Source organism: Phaenicophaeus curvirostris, chromosome 4, assembly GCF_032191515.1.
Source record: "Phaenicophaeus curvirostris isolate KB17595 chromosome 4, BPBGC_Pcur_1.0, whole genome shotgun sequence".
Classification (NCBI taxonomy): domain Eukaryota; kingdom Metazoa; phylum Chordata; class Aves; order Cuculiformes; family Cuculidae; genus Phaenicophaeus; species Phaenicophaeus curvirostris.
The window spans coordinates 25319418-25342628 of NC_091395.1; the positions used below are offsets into that span (position 1 = coordinate 25319418).

The 23211-nt window shown below is 41.8% G+C and overlaps 1 protein-coding gene across 2 annotated transcripts; it reads left to right on the top strand.

The window, feature by feature from the left end:
- Positions 1 to 35: 35 nt before the first annotated feature.
- Positions 36 to 21419, top strand: LOC138719943 (sodium/hydrogen exchanger 9B2-like). Of its 2 annotated transcripts, none has more exons than XM_069855552.1 (12): positions 36 to 763; positions 2749 to 2851; positions 4399 to 4582; positions 6076 to 6246; positions 11704 to 11846; positions 13719 to 13846; positions 15130 to 15305; positions 15831 to 15937; positions 16466 to 16615; positions 18884 to 18992; positions 19187 to 19323; positions 21018 to 21419. In XM_069855552.1, the coding sequence occupies exons 2-12, from the start codon at positions 2759 to 2761 to the stop codon at positions 21255 to 21257; spliced, it is 1638 nt and encodes a 545-aa protein (XP_069711653.1). In that variant the 5' UTR covers positions 36 to 763; positions 2749 to 2758; the 3' UTR covers positions 21258 to 21419. The 2 variants fall into 2 exon arrangements, with proteins under 2 accessions (XP_069711653.1, XP_069711654.1); XM_069855553.1 differs by having other exon boundaries at positions 2749 to 2822.
- The last annotated feature ends 1792 nt before the right edge of the window (positions 21420 to 23211 follow it).

The window sequence follows — 23211 nt, forward strand, 5'->3', positions numbered from 1 at the left end:
TAAAGGAATGAATTAGCTTAAGCAATAATAAGAATCAAATCTTGGTCAGATTGCAGTTAAGACTGTGATTGTAACAGGAGTTTAGCTTGTTTACTCATTGAAATGGGGAACAAATCAAGTATTGAAAGGACAGTCCCACAGCAGGAATGAAGAACAGACCTGAGCTCACCAAGAGCACATGGTGAGGAAGGAGATAAGATAAAGACCATCAGAGAGAGGCTTCTGAAGACACAAAGAAACTGTGATGTCCATACAAGAGCAGATGATAAACTATGGTAAGTTCCTGGAAAAAAAATGGACATATAATATGTTTCTGGGAATCTATATGCATAAATATGTATGTTTAACCAATATAAAAGTCATGTAACCAGTCTCAGTAGTTGGACACATTAGGTAGGTTACCCCATGTGTACCCCAGTGCCATTTATTAAAGGAATACCTGCTTAATAATCAAATTTGCATTGATTATTGAGTTTGGCTTTCTCACGGCACCATAGCCCCACTTGCAGCCCCTCATCCTGTGACCTGTTCGCAGTGCCAAGAGACATGAAAGGCAGCTGTAAGGCCTTTTCAGTCTTCTCAAGCTCCAAACTGAGGTTTTTGGTGCTGTCTAGTGACGTTGTGTCTATGGAGGAGGGACCATGGCCCGGGAGGAGGAGACAGAGCTGGCACTGAGCTGTTGCTTGCAGGAATCCGCTTCTCGCTGAGCCAGAGAAGCTGTGCAGGGAGTGATTCCTACTCTTTGAGCCCTTCCATTCCCCAGGTAAGTAAGTTTTCTGCTCCTCTACCTCATTGCGCCTCTCTGCCCTGCATCTAGGGCAGCAGAAGAAGGGAACGTGGGGCTTGCAGGGGGGAAGCTGCTGGGGAAGGAGGTTGCATCAGGGCTTACTTACATCTTTTTGTGGATGACGATGCATGGGTTGGGTTCTGGCTTCTTCTTTTTATGTGTTTACTCTGAATGCTGGTTGCTCTGGTGATGGCTGTGGTCTTTTATTTGCATTCCTTTATGCGTGTGCAAAGCAGAAGCTGATAGTCAGCAGAGTGACGGAGCTCATAACGCAGGCAGCACACGCTGCCTGTCTGTCACAGCCACAGCTCAGCTCTCCCTCACTTTTCCTCCCCCCCTGCCAACTAGAACAAGTAAAATAAGAGGATCTAATAAAAACCTTTCTTGTTTCAAAATAAGGAAAGTATTATTTTTACAGGGAGGCACTGAAGTAAGTCTATGTGCTGTAATTTGTGCTATGAATTCTGCACTGTGATTTCTCAATTGTTGGTAAAGGGGGTGAAGCAAAATAAACCCACAAAAACTAACAATTACCATGATTCTATGAATCTAACCTAAAACCCCTCACCCCAGTGTGAGTAAAACTAACTGCTTGCTTCGGTCTCATTAATCCAATTGACCTTTGCTTGAAAGTAGTGGTGTCAAGAACGTGACAGGGTGAAGACCTGTCACAAAACAGCTAAGGATAACGCGTCCACTATCACACTCCTTATTCACACCTTGAAACCTTTCCTGCTAAGGGGAACATCCAATTCCTTTGCTTAGTCAGTATTTCTTTTCTGTACACTACTATGAAACTCAGGAGCTGAAGCTGTTTTGAGGTGCATTTGGGTTTCTCAGAAGTATTAACATGTTTAGTGTCAACAGCCACATGGCCCCGAGAACTGGGATGTTGCCCATGCAAACCTGGATGGAGAGCAATATCTTTCTGTCCCTTATCCTCACACACCCCTTCCACAATTACAAAATTAAGTACCATATACCCTGGGAAGTGGGTGGTGAAGGGGAAAGGGAGGCACTGGTACGTTGCTAATACTTTCTATTCCAGTAAATAGATTGGCATTTGTGGTTTCCCAGCCTCAATTAAAGGATGAATAATCCTACCAAAACCCCAGAAGTGTCACTTAATTCATTAAAAATATTTTGTCCCACAAATGAAAATCCAGAAAATTACTGGAATTTGATTATTTAACTCTTTACATTTAAAAAGAAAAGAAAGCAAAACTCTTACCTTTGAACACACTGAAAGCATTCTCCTATGGCTCTGCATTCTTCCTCTGTGCCTTGGCCATGTCTCAAGCCAGTTTCATATCAGAATAGATCAAACAAAACCACCCAAACATTTTGATAGCCACTGCTGTTACTCACAGCATCAATCATTCCCAAACGTCAAACATAGCATTGTAAACTGATGACTTAATAATTGTGAGAATCAGCTCCTTGACTTCCTTTCAACAACTTAGCAAGGAAGGAGTTTTCTTGGCTCAAAAGTTCTGGCTTAGCATGAGTGTTGTTTTATATGGCCAGAGCAGTGTAAAAGACTTCAAGAAAAAGCTGGTAGCACTAAAATGTAGTTGGTGGAGAATGTACACCCACAGTGTTTGTAAGAGAAGGCACTAGCAAGCCTTGTCTTCAGGTATGTGCATGTGATTTATACATATATATATATCACAGCTGTACTTTTAAGGAGGAAATAACAGTTTAGCAGAGATTGTGATTTAAAACTTTTTTTTTAAAATTTTGTTTTATTTCTAGTGCTTGACTTCGTAAGCCTAATAGTGTTTTTCTGTTAGTTTCTGTCATTTGTGCAGCATACACAGGCGTGCAAAATACATTTACTTCCAAAGTTGGGCTGTGAGAGTTTTTTCAGCAGATCTCTGGGGAAGGAAACAACATGACTGAAGTCTTGCATTATGAAAATGATATTATTTGCTTCTCTCTAACTTTATTGCTTTCTTTAGGTTTGCAACAATGGTGAAGGAAGATACTGTAAGTGACAATAAAGATTCTGAGCCATCAGTATGTGAGAGAAATGGTATGATTCCCATGCATGACAGAAGTGAGGTAATTAATGAGGGTCTCAAAATACAGTTTTAGTCAGAGGAACTCTCCTTTTCCTTTCCTTTTTCTCCCTACATCTGTTGAAATCCCTATATCTGAAGGGAGTATAAAGAGAAACCTCCTCAGTGGGAATTTCTTACAATTAACAAATGTTCAGTTTTTAGAAGTCTGTGAGTATGTTGGATTGGTGGAAATCAGTGGCTCAAATTTCAGCTTGAAGTGGAAAATGCATCAGTGTAAGTTTTAAGACAACTAAATGGACTTAAGATTGCTTCTTTGCTTTCAAATTGTGCCTGTCCACTTGTTGAAAGTTGTTTGTGCATCTCTTGCTTTTCTTATTTAACAAAAATTAAAAAGCCACCATTTTATACTTCCCTGCGTGTATTTCTAGTGTTGACTTCCATGACTTTAAAAGGGACTTGCAGTAAGTGCAGGTAAAAATAAAATTCTTACTTTAAAAAGCACATTAGAGTAAACATAGAGTAGTGACTGTAAAGATAAGTACCATATGGTGTGTCTTTATGCACATGGGAAGCTGGTGATCGCAGAATCACGAGATAGATAACCAAGTAACTCCATGCGCAATCTCACAAGATTTGTGTTCCAACTGTGACTCTGAGTAATAAATATATATGTAGAGAGAGAGAGAGATACAAGACAGAAAAATAATGGGAAATATAGAACTCCTACTGGAGGAGGGCCAAACCACAGTACAGGCAAGAATTCCATGTCCATGCTATGACAATGAGCTGACATGAAGGTGAATAATCATGGGGGAAGGTAGATGATTAACTTGTCAAAAATAAGAACGCTAAAATTAAGTGAAACATATCCAAAAATGGTCAAAAAGGGCTTTAGCTATGAATATGGAGAAGTAGATTATTCAGTATAAGAGAATGGCTTCAAGGAAACATTCTTCAAAGTAATAGCTCCCAGGGTAGTATTTCTTCATCTCTACCTTGATTTACCAGCTTGAGCCTTCCAGCAATGGATCACGTAAGTAATGCTCACGCTAGCCAGCTCTTCTGTTTCTTTCATCTTTGTCTAATCATAAGTAGGGTTTATTATTTTTGTTTAAGGCTTTGCAACAGAAGTTATTTAGGAGTTATATTAAAGATGCCATCTCGCTGGAATGATGCTAATCACTAATTGTATCATGGAATGCAGTCTGGAAACAGAACCCTGTCAGACTGTAGAATAAATACTGATAAATACTTAGCTTTTTAGATTAACAGGATGAACTTGGCCTGTTAATATTGTTTCATCATTAAACATGCTGATATTGTTGCTATTTGTATTGGGACAGGAGTCCTGTCAGCTGCAGATAAAAAGGCAAATATCCTGCAGCTCTCTGTGCCACACAAAACCAAACACACAACCAAAAATCCCAGGTATGCTACAAAGCTGGACCATTCCTACAGCAATTGCGTAGTTAACATAGTTATCTGTCGACAGTGTGACTCTAGTGCATCACAACTGATTTCAGGTCTTGTTCTCTGCCTCAAATGTATACAGTGCTATTTCTGAGAGGTCTCATTGTTTTCACTCAGGAGGGACCAGCAGTAGATGCCAAAGGTACCGATGGGAATGTACAAACAGAAGAAACGGCTCTCTTGAATCACTATGCTCAGCAACCTTCAGAACCAACAGCAGAGTCTCCTGTACCTTCAAGAACATGGAGGCAAATATTTACTTGTCCTCCTCAGGGTTTACTGGCCCAAATGGTGACAGATGGTATGTAAGAAAGGTAGAGTTTAATGGAAAATGAAGTACTCGCTTCTTTGGATGTGACTATATCTGTCCATTATTCTTGAAAATAGTGAAGGGAAACAGCTGTGTTTTACACATCACACTTTCGTTTCAATGTTTTAGCAGAAAAAGGAAAAAAAATGAGACAAAACAATTGAATTGACTGTATAGATTTTGTTCCTCCATCCTCTCTTTTGTGTTTAAGATGGTAGGTATATTTTTGCATTGCAAATTGTTTTCATCAGAAGAAAGACCTCCTAATTCTAGTCTTGATAGTCTGTTTTAGTGTAAGGGCATTGAGATTATTATAAACACAATGGCATTTTTTGGCATACTGGATGGTTTTTTGTTGAATTAAGGCAACAAATACAAGACTTTGTAGTGATACTTTCTTTGATTTCTTAATACCCCAGGCTTGCAAAGCCAAGAATCCTACCTGCAAAGCTAGCTGACCCATCCTGTGTAAGATTTGTCCTTCACTGAAGGCTCCCACAAGAGAATGCTTGTTTTTTTCCTAACATAAGACACTTCTGTGGATTTGATTGCTTCCACAGCCCCTCTCTCTCACTTGGGATTCTTAGGTGTTTGTGTGGAAATCTGCTGGTGCTCCCTTTGCTACCTGTCACCATCAAACATGATTAAGAAAAATCTAATCTGAAAATGCAATATATCTTCTTATGATTAGAAAAGGGATTTACTCTACACATTTTTGCCCTCCTTCTGTCTTCTGCTTTTATATCTATGCATGCTTGTTGTTATAGGATAACTGCAGGGACAGATTTGAGAATCTGAAAACAGCACAGTATTTTCACAGATCTTGCAATATTTTCACGTGTTTTAGAATATTTGCACTTCATTTTCTCACAGTATTTGTCAGGATTTTTTTTTCCATGTGTATGAATGCTCTGATTGCTGCATCAAGGAAAGTATCTGAACTAGTTCAGGCTGTCCAGAAACATGATCACCTTCACCTTTTTTTCCCAGGGAAAGCAATGTATTGCACAAGGTGTGCATCCAGCCAAAAGTGATCCTTAAATGTTTGTAAAAATTTAGACTGGAGCTGAAGTCATTAGCTCATAGACATGCCTGGCTGTACAGCAGCAGGTTCTTATTGCAGTTTTGAAGTAGCTGAAGGAAGATAAGCAAATGCAAGATAAGGTAGTGAGAGTCTTTGCTTTAAGTTTGGGGGCTGTTAAGTACTTTCCACAGTGTCTCAAAGCTTATTCAGTACTTTTTGGTCCCTAACGATGTTCCTGTTACTATTTGTAAAGTATCTTAGCATTTATAAAATCAGAACATCAGTTTAGGGAGCATCAAAGACTAAACATTGCTATGATTAAACTGATTTTTAAGGTAAGTTATTGTATTTCTGAAAGTCATGGTTCTTTCTTCCTTAGTAGTAAATCAAATGTGATCTAATAGTAAACAAAATTGCCCCGAGAGGTGATTAATTATGAATATTTCTTGTTTTGTTGCAGTTGCAATTGTGGTCCTGGTTTGGGCAGTGGTTTGGTCCATCACTGGAAATGAGTGTCTCCCAGGTGGAAACCTTTTTGGAATTCTTTTTCTTTATTTTTTTGCTGTTATTGGAGGTAAAATTTTTGGATTCATTAGAATACCAACACTACCCCCTCTTCCTGCTCTTCTGGGTAAGATATCCTTCCTTCTTTCCTTCTTGCATATTTGTTGTTCAAGTAATATCTGCATGCTTGATATGTTTGGATTAGGAACAAAGTGTGTCACGCTCAAAATCAGTAGCTTTTCCAAGTGACTTTTATTACGTCCTCTCTGATTAAGGTGCACAATTCCCTAAACTGTCTCAAACGAAATAGAACCATAGACTCATAGAATAATGAGGTTGGAAGAGACCCACCGGATCATCGAGTCCAACCATTCCTATCAAACACTAAACCATGCCCCTTAGCACCTCGTCCACCCATGCCTTAAACACCTCCAGGGAAGGTGACTCAACCACCTCCCTGGGCAGCCTGTTCCAGTGTCCAATGACCCTTTCTGTGAAGAATTATTTCCTAATGTCCAGCATAAATCTCCCCTGGCGGAGCTTGAGGCCATTTCCTCTTGTCCTGTCCCCTGTCACTTGGGAGAAGAGGCCAGCACCCTCCTCTCTACAACCTCCTTTCAGGTAGTTGTAGAGAGCAACGAGGTCTCCCCTCAGCCTCCTCCAGGCTAAACAACCCCAGCTCTCTCAGCCGCTCCTCCTAAGACCTGTTCTCCAGCCCCTTCACCAGCTTTGTTGCTCTTCTCTGGACTCGTTCCAGAGCCTCAACATCCTTCTTGTGGTGAGGGGCCCAGAACTGAACACAGGATTCGAGGAGCGGTCTCACCAGTGCCGAGTACAGAGGGAGGATAACCTCCCTGGACCTGCTGGTCACGCCGTTTCTGATCCAAGCCAAGATGCCATTGGCCTTCTTGGCCACCTGGGCACACTGCTGGTTCATATTCAGTCGGCTGTCAACCAACACGCCCAGGTCCCTCTCCTCCAGGCAGCTTTCTAGACAGACTTCTCCTAGTCTGTAGCTCTGCATAGGGTTGTTGTGCCCCAAGTGCAGGACCCGGCATTTGGCCTTGTTAAACCTCATGCCATTGGACTCAGCCCAGCGGTCCAGCCTGTTCAGATCCCTTTGCAGAGCCTCCCAACCCTCCAGCAGATCCACACTTCCACCCAGCTTAGTGTCATCCGCAAACTTGCTAAGGGTGCACTCAATGCCTTCATCCAGGTCATTGATAAGACATTGAACAGGGCTGGACCCAGCACTGAGCCCTGGGGAACCCCACTTGTCACTGGCCTCCAGCTGGATTTCACACCATTTCCCACCACTCTCTGGGCCCGGCCATCCAACCAGTTTTCCACCCAGGAGAGTGTGCACCTGTCCAGGCCAGAGGCTGACAGTTTCTCAAGCAGAATGCTGTGAGAAACTGTGTCAAAGGCTTTGCTGAAGTCCAGGAAGACCACATCCACAGCCTTTCCCTCATCCAGCAGCCGAGTCACTTTGTCATAGAAGGCGATCAGGTTAGTCTGGCAAGACCTGCCTTTCGTGAACCCATGTTGACTGGGCCTGATCACCCGGTTCTCTTGCATGTGCTTCATGATAGCACTCAAGATCACCTGTTCCATGACTTTCCCTGGCACTGAGGTCAGACTGACAGGCCTGTAGTTTCCTGGGTCCTCCCTGCGACCCTTCTTGTAGATGGGCACAACATCAGCCAGCCTCCAGTCCAGGGGAACTTCCCCAGTCTTCCAGGACTCTTGGAAGATGATGGAAAGGGGTTTGGCCAGCACATCCGCCAGCTCCTTCAATACCCTTGGATGAATCCCATCCGGCCCCATAGACTTGTGAGTGTCTAGTCGGGCTAGCAAGGCTCTGACCACCTCCTCTTGGATCATGGGAGCCTCATTTTGCTCCTCTAGCTCCTGGGTTTGTACACAGATGGAACGACTTTCTTTACAATTAAAAACTGAGGCAAAGAAGGCATTGAGTACCTCAGCCTTTTCCTCATCCCAATAGCCTGTATGTTACTGAGGCTCTCCTCTGAATTATTTGAAGGCCAGAGAACTGTATACCTACAGATTCAAAGGATAGTGTCTTTCAGTCCCCTCTGTCACATTTACTTAAAATTTTTAATTTAATATCACCAAACACGAGTCTTCATCTGGATCGCGTATTACATTAGTAACTTACGAGGTCTTACAAGGAGCAGCTGAGGGAGCTGGGGTTGTTTAGCCTGGAGAAGAGGAGGCTGAGGGGAGACCTCATTGCTCTCTACAACTACCTGAAAGGACATTGCAGAGAGGAGGGTGCTGGCCTCTTCTCCCAAGTGACGGGGGACAGGACAAGAGGGAATGGCCTCAAGCTCCACCAGGAGAGGTTCAGGCTGGACATTAGGAAAAAATGCTTCACAGAAAGGGTCATTGGGCACTGGAACAGGCTGCCCAGGGAGGTGGTTGAGTCACCTTCCCTGGAGGTGTTTAAGGCACGGGTGGATGAGGTGCTGAGGGACATGGTTTAGTGATTGATAGGAATGGTTGGACTCGATGATCCTGTGGGTCTTTTCCAACCTAGTGATTCTGTGATTAGAAGAATTAATTCATGAGGAAATTTTTGCTGAGCTGTTTCATGTGTATTTTGCACAATGAAAATGTTTTCTAAAGAAAATGGAACAGGAATTCCCTGCTACTGGTAATTCCTTCGCCTTCCTTTATCTCAGGATAACTGAGACCTGAGAAAACAAATTCGCCACAAGGAATAATGCTTTTGAAGACAGTTCTTTTGAATCGATCATACCTTTTATTTTTTTCTTCGTAAAAATGCTGAATTGAAATGGGAGATGAAACCGATGATAATTTTGGCATGATCTAAACCTTTTCAGGCTTCTTTCCTAGAGGAGGTTGTGGTTAGATTAGTACAACATTGTAATGTCAATGAAGCTGAAAAATGCACTGGCAGAGGCTGCCCAGGGAGGTAGATGAGTCACCATCCCTGGAGGTATTTAAAAAACAGGTAGACAAGGTACTTAGGGACGTGGTTTAGTGGCAGATAGGAATGATTGGACTTGATGATCCTGGGGCGTCTTTTCCAACCTGGTGGTTCTATGATTCGATCTCAGAGGTCTTTTCCAACCTGATGGTTCTATGATTCTATGAAGCTGCAAGTTGTTCTCACCAGCTGTATACTGTCATCTTACTATGCTTAGTGTCTAAATGACTGAAGCCATTGACAGACAATACAACTTCATGGCAGAGTGGGCACCAGTATCTGCCTGTAGTGCATCGATGCGATTTTGTAACCTGCATAGCTGGTCTAGACAGCCTTGTGCACAGCTCTGCCCACGCAACATGCATGTTCTTGCACCGGGCGTGAAAAAACTCAAATGAGAGAGAGGGAAGTTCTGCATATACCATGCGTGTCTGCAACAATATGAACACAGAATGTAACACACAGCAACTCTGCCCTTCCTAAGTAAGCATCCCTCTTTTAAAAAGCTTCTGACCACTTGGGTTCAGCTTTTCTTAATTACATGTTGTCCTTATTTTGGCTGAGAGAGAGTTAAATTTATTCTTAGTAGCTTGTATAGCGGTGTGTTTTAGATCAAGTATAAGAGTAACCTTGATAAAATACTGATGTTTCAGTTGTTGCTAACTAATGCTTACACTAAGTCAAGGACTTTCAGGCTTTTCATGCCTGAAGTGCACAAGAAGCTGGGAGGGGGCACGGCCAAGACAGTTGACCCAAACTAGCCGAAGGGATATTCCATACCACATGACACCATGCTTAGCATGTATAAAATAGGGAGAGTTGGCCAGGGGGTGGCAATTGCTGCTCGGGGACAAGCTGGGCAATGTTTGAAGGGTAGTGAGCAGTTGTTTTTCATTTGCATCACTTGTTTTTCTTGAGTTTTATTTCTCTCTCACATTATTTTCCTTTTCACTACATTTCTTAAAGTTTCTATTATTTTATTTTATTTCAATCATTAAACTGCTCTTATGTGACCCTCAAGTCTTCTCAGTTTTACCCTTCTGATTTTCTTTCTAATCCCATGGGGGAGGGGTGTGAGCAAGCAGCTATATGGTGATTAGTTGCCGACTTGAATTAAACCATGACACATCTGTATATAAAGGTTGTGAGTTGAGCATGAAGATGCTTGTCAGACAGGTAATACTGAACAACAGAAACTTTATCATGACAGCACAGGCCTGTAGAGTTGCTTAGGACAGAGTTCATTGTTCAGAGTCTTTGAGGAAAACTGGAAAAATTTATAAGTCCGAAGAAGAGACAGTCTTTGAGTATTTATTTTACATTAAGAATACAAATTTTATACTCTTACATGCCTTTAATCCACTTGTGCTAGGTGCAGTTGAGTATAATGGGGCTCACTGAGCACTTAATGCACCTTATGGTAAGGCTCTGCCTGAGAAAAAAAGGGGTGGAATTGCTACCTGAAACAGTCACATCATATATTTTAGGTATACATTGCAGAAAGGTTTCTGCAGCAAGCAACATGGAGCAGAACAGTGAAGATATCCTTTGAGGTGAAGTATTTTGCTTGAAGTAGTTATCTAGGTCAGAGTGGCTCTAATGACTTGGACTTCAAGTAAACATTGCAAAGAGCATGTAATCATTATCCTAGCCTGATACAATAGTCATAAGGTACGCAGATTAATTATGCCACTGTTTTTTTTTCTGGGAGGGAGTGGGAAGCACAATGACCAAAAGTTTATTGTGTACCAGGACAAATCAAGTCCACAGCCAAAGCTCACACTAAGCTAGGACCAACCTAAACACAGTGGTTTTTTATTTTTTGTCTTCTTTGGTGCCCCATTTCTTACTGTGGCTAATATAAAATTATGCCACAAAAGTGTATCTTGGAATCATCAGCACCTACAATAAATCTCTGCAGATCTATGTTTGAAGTCACCCTTCCCTGTACTTTTCTGTATCCTTCCAGAACTACAGTACTGACAGCTTTGCAGGAAGCCTCTGATTAGTCAGTTTTGCTAATATTTGCAAAAGGCTGGATTTGTAAGATAAGGGCAAGTTCCTGATTTCCCCTTGCTTTTTCTCACCTCTTTGCATAAAAGTAATATTGCCAGAGCATTTTAAATATCTAAATTAGTCCATGATTAACTAGTTTAGATCATATTTCCTAATCGACTCAGCATAATGTTTCCTGTGATACCTGCATTTCTTACACCTGAGGGATTTTAACAATTTCTGAGATAAAGACATGATACTAGACAATCTTTTCACGTTAAGGTAAGCTAACAATAAAAATATCTTTAAGAATGCAGAGATGTCTTTGGTTTTGGTGTGACCTGCACCTGGTAAACAAAGCTGAGTTCTGTTGACATGCTAAAGTTATGTGTCAGCATCCTGCATATTTTTTCATTGGTAACCTGATGTGTTCTTAGGTCACTTTCATTGTTTTAAACATGTTTTTTTCTTTCCATGCCTCAGCCCCCATCGTTAAAACATGGCTAATAATTCAGAATGTGAATTGTTTCTTTATGTCCCATAAATATGTTGTCCATTTTTAAGAATTCTATGCAGGCAAATTATGTGACAGAAGCTTATTTGCTTTCATTTAAGGGATGCTACTTGCTGGTTTCCTAATCCGAAATACTCCATTTGTTAGTGACATCGTCCAGATAAACCTACGCTGGTCTGCAGCACTGAGGAATATTGCTCTTTCCATTATCTTGACCCGAGCAGGACTTGGCTTGGATCCAAAGGTATGGCACCGGCCACTGGGTTTGTATACTTTGTTTGTATACTCACAGTCCTTAAAAAAAAAACCAAACCTAATTGCTTCTGTTAAAAATATTGAACAGTTCGGTCTTGGAGGACCTGCAAATCAGAAAGCATAGTTTCTATTCTATACTCATATATTAACAGTGGATTGTAGATTAGGCATGCAATCCAAAAAATACCTGAAAAAAACTGATTTCATGCCTATTTTCCCACTTGTCTTAAAGAAATTTCCTGAATTTTGCAAGCAGAACATCCTGAGGACAGGTGTTCCGTCATGGTCTGTCAGGAAGAGTTTATGCTCCTTGACAAACTCCTTGTCAGTTGACATTGACAAACAAGTGACAGAAGGGATCCTCAGTCCCTGAAAGAGAACATTCCTTGTGTTGACACCAATAAAAAAAACCCAGCCCAACCCAAAAAATCCAGATATGTGTGTGTCTTTTTCACTTTTTTCTTTTTTTTTCTTTTGAATCATTACCATTTTAATACAAATATATTCATTGCAAAGATGAGTCCTGATACACTTTGGAAACAATTCTTCACATCACAGTAAAGTCCATAACATTCCTGTGAACAAAAAATAGCCTTCCTCCCCACAATGTGGAACGTGATGTTCCTTAAATTAATGCATGCAAGGTTTTGCTAGATAAAAATCAGCTGGCTGAAATAAAGCTATACTATACTGGCCCCTATCTATTTAAGAGGCTGCTTAAAGTTTATACAAAAGTTAGATCGAGTATAGCTAGATCAGAACAACTAAACTGATTTGTCTTAAGATGGAAACCAGGGAGTTGCCAATGCTTCAGATATTTAGGAAAATAGTGTTTTGTCATTCTTGAAAAGTTGCCTGGTTTCCTAGATGATTATCATCCATTTTTCCAAGACATTGAAGCTTGTATAAACATGAACTATGTGTCGTTACACATAATTTGGATGCCCAGTTCTGTGAGATTGCTTTTCTTTCTACTCCGTGACAACGTTTTTGCCAAAGGAACTTCATTTTTTACTCACTTTTCTCCCATGTGGCAATCAAAACTGTCATTTGGACTCTTTATGTAGCAATGCTTGCATGCAATTACCGTTGTTCCTCATATAATTGAAACTGTGAAGGCTCTGGTGATTCTTAGCCCTAATTATGCAGGGATAAACAGTGCTAGTAAGATGTGCAACTCATTGAATCTTTTTTCAATGTCGGAGTTAGGGACATGCCCTAGCAGGGTCGTGTTTGTGACTGTTAAAGGCAGCTGTTACAATAAACAGTAAATATTCTGTTTTAGAGAAATTTTTCAATAGAAGTTGCTGAGCCAAATGGAACTTAATCTGCTCTGGATATCGAGTGAGAGACAGCTGAAAGAGATACTTGGCTCCTTGCAGCAAGTTTATGTAGTTCTACACTACCTTGCATGATTTGTTCATGGATCTTGGGGGGAACGATCATGAAATTTGTGGGATTACAGCAAAAATCTTTGGGTGGAGCAAATGAACTTGAGTAACTGTGGGTAAGTCAGCTGTGCTGAGTGCGTCCTTTTCAAATGGATCTCAGTGGACCCAGCTTCTCACATTTAGTTTGCTCTGCACAAGAAGCCAAACAGAATTCTCTGCCACTTCTTCCTGTCATATGCAAGTACCTTGTGGAACCTAAATGCATTAAGTTTCACTGCCACGCTTGGAATTTTATGTGCAAATCCAGTTGTGCTTGAGTCTGTCTCTGGCTTAAGCCATATAAAGCTGTCAACCTGCACTGCAGCTCAGAGGGGATTCTTCTAATAAACCATATCAGATCATAAATGTATTTCCTCTCTGTAAAGTCAAAGGTACTAATACTGATGTCTGGATGTGCTTTTATATTACAGGCTCTTAAGAAACTCAAAGCAGTCTGTTTACGGCTTTCTTTCGGACCATGCACCTCAGAAACATGCACAGCTGCTGTTCTTGCCTACTTGTTCATGCATTTGCCATGGCAATGGGGATTTATATTAGGGTAACGTACTTTTTTTTTTTTCCTCCTGTATGACAAAGGTGCCTGTTTTCATGCAACAGCTAAATGATCTGAGTGCAATTAGTTCTCTGCACCAAGCAGAGAACTCAGTTCAGTGCCAGTCAGGAAACTGTGCTGAGCGCCTGTGGTTGATTGGTTGCCATTCCTGTCTGACTCTGTGGCTGATTTAAAGGTCATGTTTTCAGGCTGTGGAGGAGTTACTTGCATTATTACTCTTCTGTGTTTGTGATCTGGGAACTTGAAGGATGGTGCAATCCCTGAGTCTTTAATCACAACACAGAGGGCCTTTAGGGGCTGAAAATTATACCACAATTAGGACAATCTTAATGCTGGAATTCAGAATTTCCCCATAGAGAGGTGCATGTCGGACAGTCTAAGAAGAAGGATAAGGCGCGTTGTATTCTGCAATAATATCCTTGAAGAGGAAATCTTCACCATGAAGTTCTTTCTAAACTGGGGGACTTGATCCAGACCCATATACTGGAGCAAGACAGATTATAGAATCATAGAGTCGCCAGGTTGGAAGAGACCCACTGGATCATAGAGTCCAACCATTCCTATCAAACACTAAACCATGGCCCTAAGTGCCTCATCCACCCGTCCCTTAAACACCTCCAGGGAAGGTGACTCAACCACCTCCCTGGGCAGCCTGTTCCAGTGCCCAATGACCCTTTCTGTGAAAATTTTTTTCTGATGTCCAGCCTAAACCTCCCCTGGTGGAGCTTGAGGCCATTCCCTCTTGTCCTGTCCCCTGTCACTTGGGAGAAGAGGCCAGCACCCTCCTCTCTACAACCTCCTTTCAGGTAGTTGTAGAGAGCAATGAGGTCTCCCCTCAGCCTCCTCTTCTCCAGGCTAAACAACCCCAGCTCTCTCAGCCGGTCCTCCTAAGACCTGCTCTCCAGCCCCAACTCCTCCTCCTCTGCCACACACTGAGCTTTATAAGAAAGAATCGAGCCACTGAGGCATAAGCGTGTCTAGACCAGGTTCATAAACTGGACAACCAAGGCATGTGTCAGGAAGCATAACTGGCCTGCAGTGTAGACTCAAGTTTAGTTTGTGGAGCCCTTTACTTTTAATACTGTTAGGTTGGGCAGGAGGTAAAAGCTGATTGCGAATCTACATAGCAATGTCCCTGCTTGTACTGAGCAGGGAAAGGTCCTAAAGGTCTGTTTGTTTATACTTGAAAAAAAATGAAGTCAGAACATTTTGAAATCTTTTAGTTCAATGCTTTCTTTTTAAGTGAGGCTGAACCTGTGTGTTTTCAGTTTTGTTCTAGGTGCAGTCTCCCCTGCTGTGGTGGTTCCCTCAATGCTGATTTTACAAGCTGGGGGTTATGGGGTAGAGAAAGGTGTCCCAACTTTGCTAATGGCAGCCGGCAGCATTGATGACATCCTGGCTATTACGGGCTTCAACACTTGCCTTGGGATGGCTTTCTCTTCCGGTATGCTGGTTAATCTGTACATGGTGAAATCCAGAACCAACAGCGATATTTTGAGGAATCTGTGCTCTGTTATGACTGATTGGTTTGAAACTTAATTATACCTCCTTGTAAAGTTTATGTATGAACTTGAATATTGAGAGGGAAATTACCCGTGATCAAAAGCTTTGGTGTTACATTGCCTGCTCTGAGTTGTGGATCATATCAGCTTTCAGAGAACACTTTTCCCTGTCTGGTCCCTTAGCTGCCAAGTCCGGTCCCTACATGTCCTACATTAATGCTTTCAATTTTCCATGGGTTTGGCAATGACCTCGCAGTGGCTCTTTTTCTGGCTTCTCTGGTACATTTTATTGGCATGAGCTTGCACTATGCAGTTGTTTCAGGGTCATAGGTTCTCTCCTGAAGCCTTTTACCCCAAGTAAATGAGAGCAGACACTGTCCTGGCATCACCCCTATAGTTCTACAGTACGGTTTGTGTGTGAAGGGTCTGGCTGGGCTTACTGAACGTGTTTTCCTTTTGCGAAATAGGTTCTACTCTATACAGTGTGCTCCATGGAGTGCTGGAGGTTGCTGTTGGCATCGCAGCTGGGGGAATTCTGGGAATGTTTGTTCGATATTTCCCAAGCCATGATCAGGTAAAAACCCAGTTAAAAAAAAAATCTTTTTATAAATGGAGATTCTTTGCTAAGGGATTATATTGATTTCTTAGCTTCATCTGAAGCTGGTTTGGGGGGACTGTCAAATGTTTGTTTGACTATCCTTGCCAATAGATGTTTTTAAGGACTTCACCTTTCCTTGGATAAACTGTTCCAGTACTTGACTTTGCAGGTAGAAAATCCTGTTATCACAGAGTTGAAGTAGGGCTGTTAGAATAGAACATCATGTTCCTAGTCATACAAAAAGCCTTTTGATGGTAACATTTTTGATGAACAGAGGAAAGAAAATATTATATTTGCAAAATTCTGATTTCCTAGGGATTAGTGTCCAAAAAAAGCTCTCAACTCAACTGAGTAGCTCAAGTCTCACTTGAAAGCTTTGGTTCTTTCACAATGTTTAATGATAATTGTTACCTTCAAATTGCTATTTTCAAAATTAACTCAAATAACCTTTTTCCCCCAATTCTAAAAGAATTTTTTTTTGTTTGTCTCTTTTCCTGGCTGCAGGCATCTCTGCCATGGAAGAGGTCATACTTTTTACTTGGGCTGTCTATGTTTGCTGTGTTCGGCAGCATCTACTTTGGCTTCCCTGGAGCAGGAGGGCTGTGCACACTAGTTTTAGCCTTTGTTGCAGGCGTGGGATGGTCTGATGAAAAGGTAGATTTTTTACATAAGAAGCATACGATACCACAACTCATTTGAATGGGTAGCTTGTCAGGAGTGGTAATGGTGCATTCATGAACTTCAGGGTTTATACAGATTAAAAAAAAAAATCCACATTTATTTTGGTTGTCATTAACATTTAGCATGACAGAATGTTACTCTGCGTGTGAATAAATACTGATACAGGGCCAAGCATACTGAGAGAGAAATGCTTGCAAGGCTCTCTAAGACATTTTAAGCCATGTAAAGGAGATTTTGTTCTCAAGGCACTTGACTAGGAATCCAAAGCTTTCTGTCCCAGCTCTGCGAGTGTTTGTAACCTTACACAGTCACTTTATGGTAAGAATTACAAACAGGTGTCCAAACACAGTTTAGGCATGGCCTAAAAAAGCTTTTGTTCCCTCTGCTTTTCTGGGGTGAAATGGAAAACAGTAATTAACATCCTCTCTCAACTTTCCCAAATCCCAGCCAGTGTATTCCAGATAAATTAGAGAGCAGGATGTCCACAATAAATGGTGATATAAAGCTATATGGAAGACCTACAAAAGATTACTTTTCAGTCACTTTTTCTTAGCTACTAATTTGTTCCCTCTTATCATTGCTTCCTTGCTGCATTTCTGTGCCTTGGTATGTCTCACTGCCTTTTTTTTGTTCGATATCATCTCCACTTAATATTTTGAAGGCAACTTTCGCTGTGCAGCTGTAGCCTTGCAACATGCAGTTGGAGATGGGGGAAGAAGATAAAGGAAAGGGGATCAGATATGGCAGAGTCCACATTATAATCCCCATCTAGATCCTGACTTCAGTAAGATTTCAAGATTTGTTAATGAAAAAGAAACCATGGTTTCTATTTAAAAGTATTACATTGACCAATTGTAAAAGAAGAAAAACTCATCTGGAATTCAAATACTTAAGGGCATTACAACTGATAAAGCTGTCTATTTGAAAAGCTTTTCAGAAGGAAGGACCTGGAAAGAGTATATGCAGTCTATAAATGCTTAGTTTAAATTCTTTTGATCAGTGAATGAAACTTCTTCGCCTTAGAGATGTTGATTTGAAATGCCTTCGCTCTTTATCAGATACAGTCAAAGATGTCAGCATACTATATACTTAATATATTACCAGGGTTTTCCTGCAGACCTTCTTGAAAACCATTGCCTCGTGCTGTTCCTGGTGGAAGTCACTTTGCAAATACTGTCCATGGGTACCTGTTCCTTGGACAGTTAAATGGGCAGTAAACAGACTGAAATAACACATCTGTAAAGAGGATTATTATTTTGTCAAAAAGAAAGAAAGAAAAGGGGGAAAATAACTAGGAGAAATGAGGCAAATAGAGAAAAATGTTTAGAAGTCTGTATGTTTTCACCTCCTTCTCTCTAAAGTTACAGAAGCTTTGCAGTCATCTCCCCTTCCATTAACTGAAGAACAAGAGATGTTGCAAGATCAGTCCTGGAGAGAACACAAAGGACAGGATGTGTCTAGGCCCTGTGTAGATTATTAAGTGACAGAGCACTATAATTATATTTTCTACACGCTCCAGTCAGAAGGTTCATTTGTTATTGAAGAACCCACTTAATTAAAGCAGAAATTCTATTAGATACGCTACGTGTACCTTTTCACATAAGTGGAACATAAACTGTTCATCCTGGCTGCAGTTGTTTTAGGCAAATTGATAGGTGCAAAGTTCAAACACAAGAAGAAAAGATGGTTTTGCCCTCATATGGTACATCATACTGGATAGTTCAACACTTCTTATTAGTATGGGATTTCAGACTTGTTCAGTCTAACTTTGCTCACATGGAGACTCTGATTAAGTGCAGTGCAGGTGGAGTTAGGTCATTACTGAAACTTTTGAGGCTCTCGCTATGCTCAGACACAAATAGGAGAACACGTTTAAGCATGCAGTTCCTAAAGGCTCAGGAACATCATGGCAAAGCTGTTCAAATTACATCCTGCTACTGAAAATTGACTATACTTTGTTTTCCTCCTTTTATCTACAAACTGCTCCAGTACTGTTCAAATGTCAGTGACTTATTTCTCTTCTTGAGACAGCAAGCATTTATTTACTAGTAAAGCTAGACACACTCTGACCTTTGAAGGACATGCAACTGATTTTGAGTCATTTTGGTATTAGCTCAAAGAAGGAGGAGCAATTCTGGACAATCTTTGATACATTTTTACTTTTTCCTTTTATTAATTAAATGTTTTGTCTGCTTGGCCATATTTTTGTGAATTTACTCATTATTTTTGTTTTCATTGCAGAAGGAAGTAGAAAAAATCATTGCAGTTGCATGGGATATCTTTCAACCTTTTCTTTTTGGTTTGATTGGAGCAGAAGTATCCGTTACATCTCTTAGGCCTGAAACTGTTGGTAAGATGACTATCTGGCTTTCATTACTGGCTTCCAATCTCTATAAAGAAATCTAAAGCAAAGCAGACTATGTCTGACCCCAAAAAATTTCCAAAACAAAACCCAACCCCACTGTAAAGCTACAGTTTTGGGAGGCTTACTCCCCGCAGGTATCTATGCGCAGACATACTGAGATGTATTTGTCTTTGTTGCAGGGCTCTGTGTTGCCACATTAGGGATTGCCCTAGCTGTGCGAATCATAGCAACGTTCCTGATGGTGTGTTTTGCTGGGTTTAATTTCAAGGAGAAAGTATTTATCTCATTGGCATGGATTCCTAAAGCCACTGTCCAGGTAAATAGTCCAACATCACTTTCACTCCAGGCTAAATCTACTGTCCTTCGCACAGATTCTCTCTAACTAGTGCAGCAGTAAACAGGGAGAGGATCAGACTCAGTAACAGCAGAATGTAGTATAGGGACACTTCAGATTCTAAACTACCCTAAGTCTGCTTGAAAAGTGCGTGAAAAGCCTTCTGTGTGAAGGTGTTTTGCTTACATCCTGGGTTGTACTCCTAACAGTGACTGAGAACTGTACGTACATCATAGGAAGTTTAAGTATTTCTCAGCTATTGCAGGTTATCGTGCCTTTGCACACAAATTCAAAGAACTCTCAAAACAAAAGAAGTGTTTCCCTCTTATACCATATGAAGTGTTTGCAGGAACAGTCACACCAGGGGCTCAGAATGGATTTTCAGTTCATAGTCATTTTGGTAAGGGGCAGTCTGACAGCCGTAATGCTGGCGAAGCCTCAGCCTGGCTGCATTTCTGCTCCTTGTTTTCAGTGATCCTTAGGTCACTTGGACTTCAACTCAATAACATGAGTACTTGCAAACAGAAGTTAATACACAGAACAAGCAAGTATTATTGCAAGATTTGCGAACTAACTTTTTGGAAGCTGCTATTAGTAAGCTACTGTCAGGACACATTCAAGGTGTGGCATTTTAACAGATGCTGTATATATATCTATATTTATATACACACACTGTCCCATTACGTTCGCGCATTCTCCAGAAATGTGGATAAGATGGCAGCTAAGTGATGTTCTTCACAGGAGGGAACCACCCACATTAATTAGCTTAGGAAATTCAAAGTGTAGCCAAGTGAAAATTGTTCTTATAGGTGTAATATAACATTTCACAAAATCACAGAATCACTAGGTTAGGAAAGGCCCCCATGATCAAGATCAACCATTCCTATCAAACACTAAACCATGCCCCTCAACACCTCATCCACCCATCTTTTAAACACCTCCAGGGAAGGTGACTCAACCACCTCCCTGGGCAGCCTGTTCCAGTGCCCAATGACCCTTTCTGTGAAAAATTATTTCCTGATGTCAAGTCTGAACCTCCCCTGGTGGAGCTTGAGGCCATTCCCTCTTGTCCCGTCCCCTGTCACTTGGGAGAAGAGCCCAGCACCCTCCTCTCCACAACCTCCTTTCAGGTAGTTGTAGAGAGCAATGAGGTCTCCCCTCAGCCTCCTCTTCTCCAGGCTAAACAACCCCAGCTTTCTCAGCTGTTCCTCATAAGGCCTGTTCTCCAGCCCCCTCACCAGCTTTGTTGCTCTTCTCTGGACTCGCTCCAGAGCCTCAACATCCTTCTTGTGGTGAGGGGCTCAGAACTGAACACAGGATTCGAGGAGCGGTCTCACCAGTGCCGAGTACAGAGGGAGAATAACCTCCCTGGACCTGCTGGTCACGCCGTTTCTGATACAAGCCAAGATGCCATTGGCCTTCTTGGCCACCTGGGCACACTGCTGGCTCATGTTCAGTTGCTGTCAACCAACACCCCCAGGTTCTTCTCCTCCAGGCAGCTTTCTAGCCAGACTTCTCCTACTTTGTAGCACTGCATACTGCCTAGAGACAAATGGGTTGAGTGTATTAAAAATGTCAACTTAATGTTAATTGTTGACTGATGATTAGTCCCTTCTTTTCCTCTTTCAGTGATAAAGGTTACTTGTTCCATCTCAGCAATATTTCCTTCCCTACAGGCTGCAATAGGTTCCCTTGCCCTGGACACAGCAAGAAGTCATCAAGATGAACAACTGGAAAAGTATGGAATGGACGTACTGACAGTAGCTTTCTTGGCTATCTTGATCACCGCTCCAATTGGGGCCTTGGTTATTGGCTTGGCAGGGCCCAGACTTTTGCAGAAGGCTCAGACAAATAGCAAGGAGGATGAGGAAGGTGCTGAGGTTGGAGAAGAGGCAGAGGCCTGTGAACCTTCGTAAGATGGACATCTACAGGAATACGGTCCTTCAGCCACTTACGCTTCTGTTGAGTAAACACAGCGAGTCTGTAATCTCTCTGGAAGAAACTGAAACAAGTATTAGTTATGTCTGCTATTTTAAAAGTAGCCCTGCTGGAGTTTTATAAATATTTTTATGTGCTGATGGTGTGTTAAGAGATGAAACAGCTAAATGTATAGTGAATAGGCTGGCCAGGCAGCGAGTCACTGAGAAGTCAGCAGTTACTTGAAATGTGTGGGTGTGAGGCCAGGGGCAGGATCGGAATTGTTCGGGCATAGAGTGGAGTCATGAGGTGGAATATGATTAGAAGAAAATGGAGACTAATGTGAATAACTTCTCGACGGTTGAAATCGGGCCATGAGATAACAAGTTCAACGACTCAAAGGATGCAGCGTCTGAGTGAGAAATTGGTGACACACAGGAATGAGTCTGCCACGGGTTGGACTTCCTCATTCAGGTTCCCAAACTTGCCTTTTCCTATTGCTGCTCTTCCTCACAGCTCATGGACTCCTTTGTGCCTTCAAGGGACTGTCAGCTCTAGGCTGGCAGAAACAGCAAGTGGTACTTACATGCCAAAATTGAGAGTTGGGTCCACCCCAGACACTAGTAACACAGGTGTTGCTGGTGCTGGTAGAAAAAAAGGACTGAACTTGAAAATGGGATGAGGGCTGTAGGGTGGCTATAAGGACTGGGAAAGGGTTGTATGGGATTTGGATGGTTGCTTCTTAACCTGCATACTTCAACCTTTGTACAACGTGATGTCAACGCAGGGAAAATCCATCTGTTTGGCCACTGAGAGCGACTACGTTCTGGTGCTGGCCAGTGTAGGACAGGGCAGAGAGTTGTTCTCAGGTGGGGTTCACTGACAAGGTGGCAATGAGTTGTCCCTTTCTTCATCAGCTCCTTTCAGGGAACTCAATAATAGCAGACCTCTTCTCAAACCAAGATTCATGGGTCATCCAGGATCTCCTGTTGCTTTCTCCTTAGTTAATACCCATCTGGCTGAAAAATGCCATGATCAAGTCCTCTTCAAATTTGCATTTGGATAACTGCAGCAAAGAAAAACAGTTATTTGCTAAAAATGTAGCCAGTTAGTGCTCTTTTTTTCCCAAGAGGTGACTGGCTCGATTGCGTGTGCACAGTGGAGGCCTCTCAGCTTTGCCATGACATTATTTATCTCTGACTGATGCAGAAAACTTGACACGAACAGCCTTGAAAATGCCGTGCGGAGAGGGATGGTACAAAGCAAAAGGAGGCTATCTTCAGAAAGGCTGCTGTGTGAAGGCAGGTGTCACAAGGAAGCGGCGTTCAGGACACAGCACTGGCATCCTCAGTATGTACCCACAGATCCTACGAGTCATAGAATCACCAGGTTGGAAGAGACCCACCGGATCATCGAGTCCAACCATTCCTATCAATCACTAAACCATGCCCCTCAGCGCCTCATCCACCCATGCCTTAAACACTCCCAGGGAAGGTGACAAATATCTTGCGGAAGCTTTTCACTGGGGGAGCAAAAAGTTCAAATGTGGTTTTCTTCATTTCATTTTATTTAATATAGATGTCTCCTGCACAGTCAGTTGCAGTACAGTTCACATTTGATTTTGTGGTTCCAAGGAGAGTTTCCTCTCTCTTCTGCTTGACTGTCCTAAAGCTGGGAGTAAGCTTCCTCTGTTGATCAAAATCTTGCTCTTGCCTTTGCCTTTGGTATCAGTTAGGGTTTACTATTAGATACCAGCAAATCTTTCATGCTCTGCTACATTTTGTATAAGTAATTAGCTCCAAATAGGTCATTCCCAGCTCCATCCTGAGGCGTGAATGCAGTGCAGCATCCCTCAGAAACTGAAAGTTTTGTTATTTTTCAGTAGGGATGTTAGACTGTGCCTGTAATTGACGTGGGCAATGCCTCCCTGCAGATTTCTACATTACTGTTCCT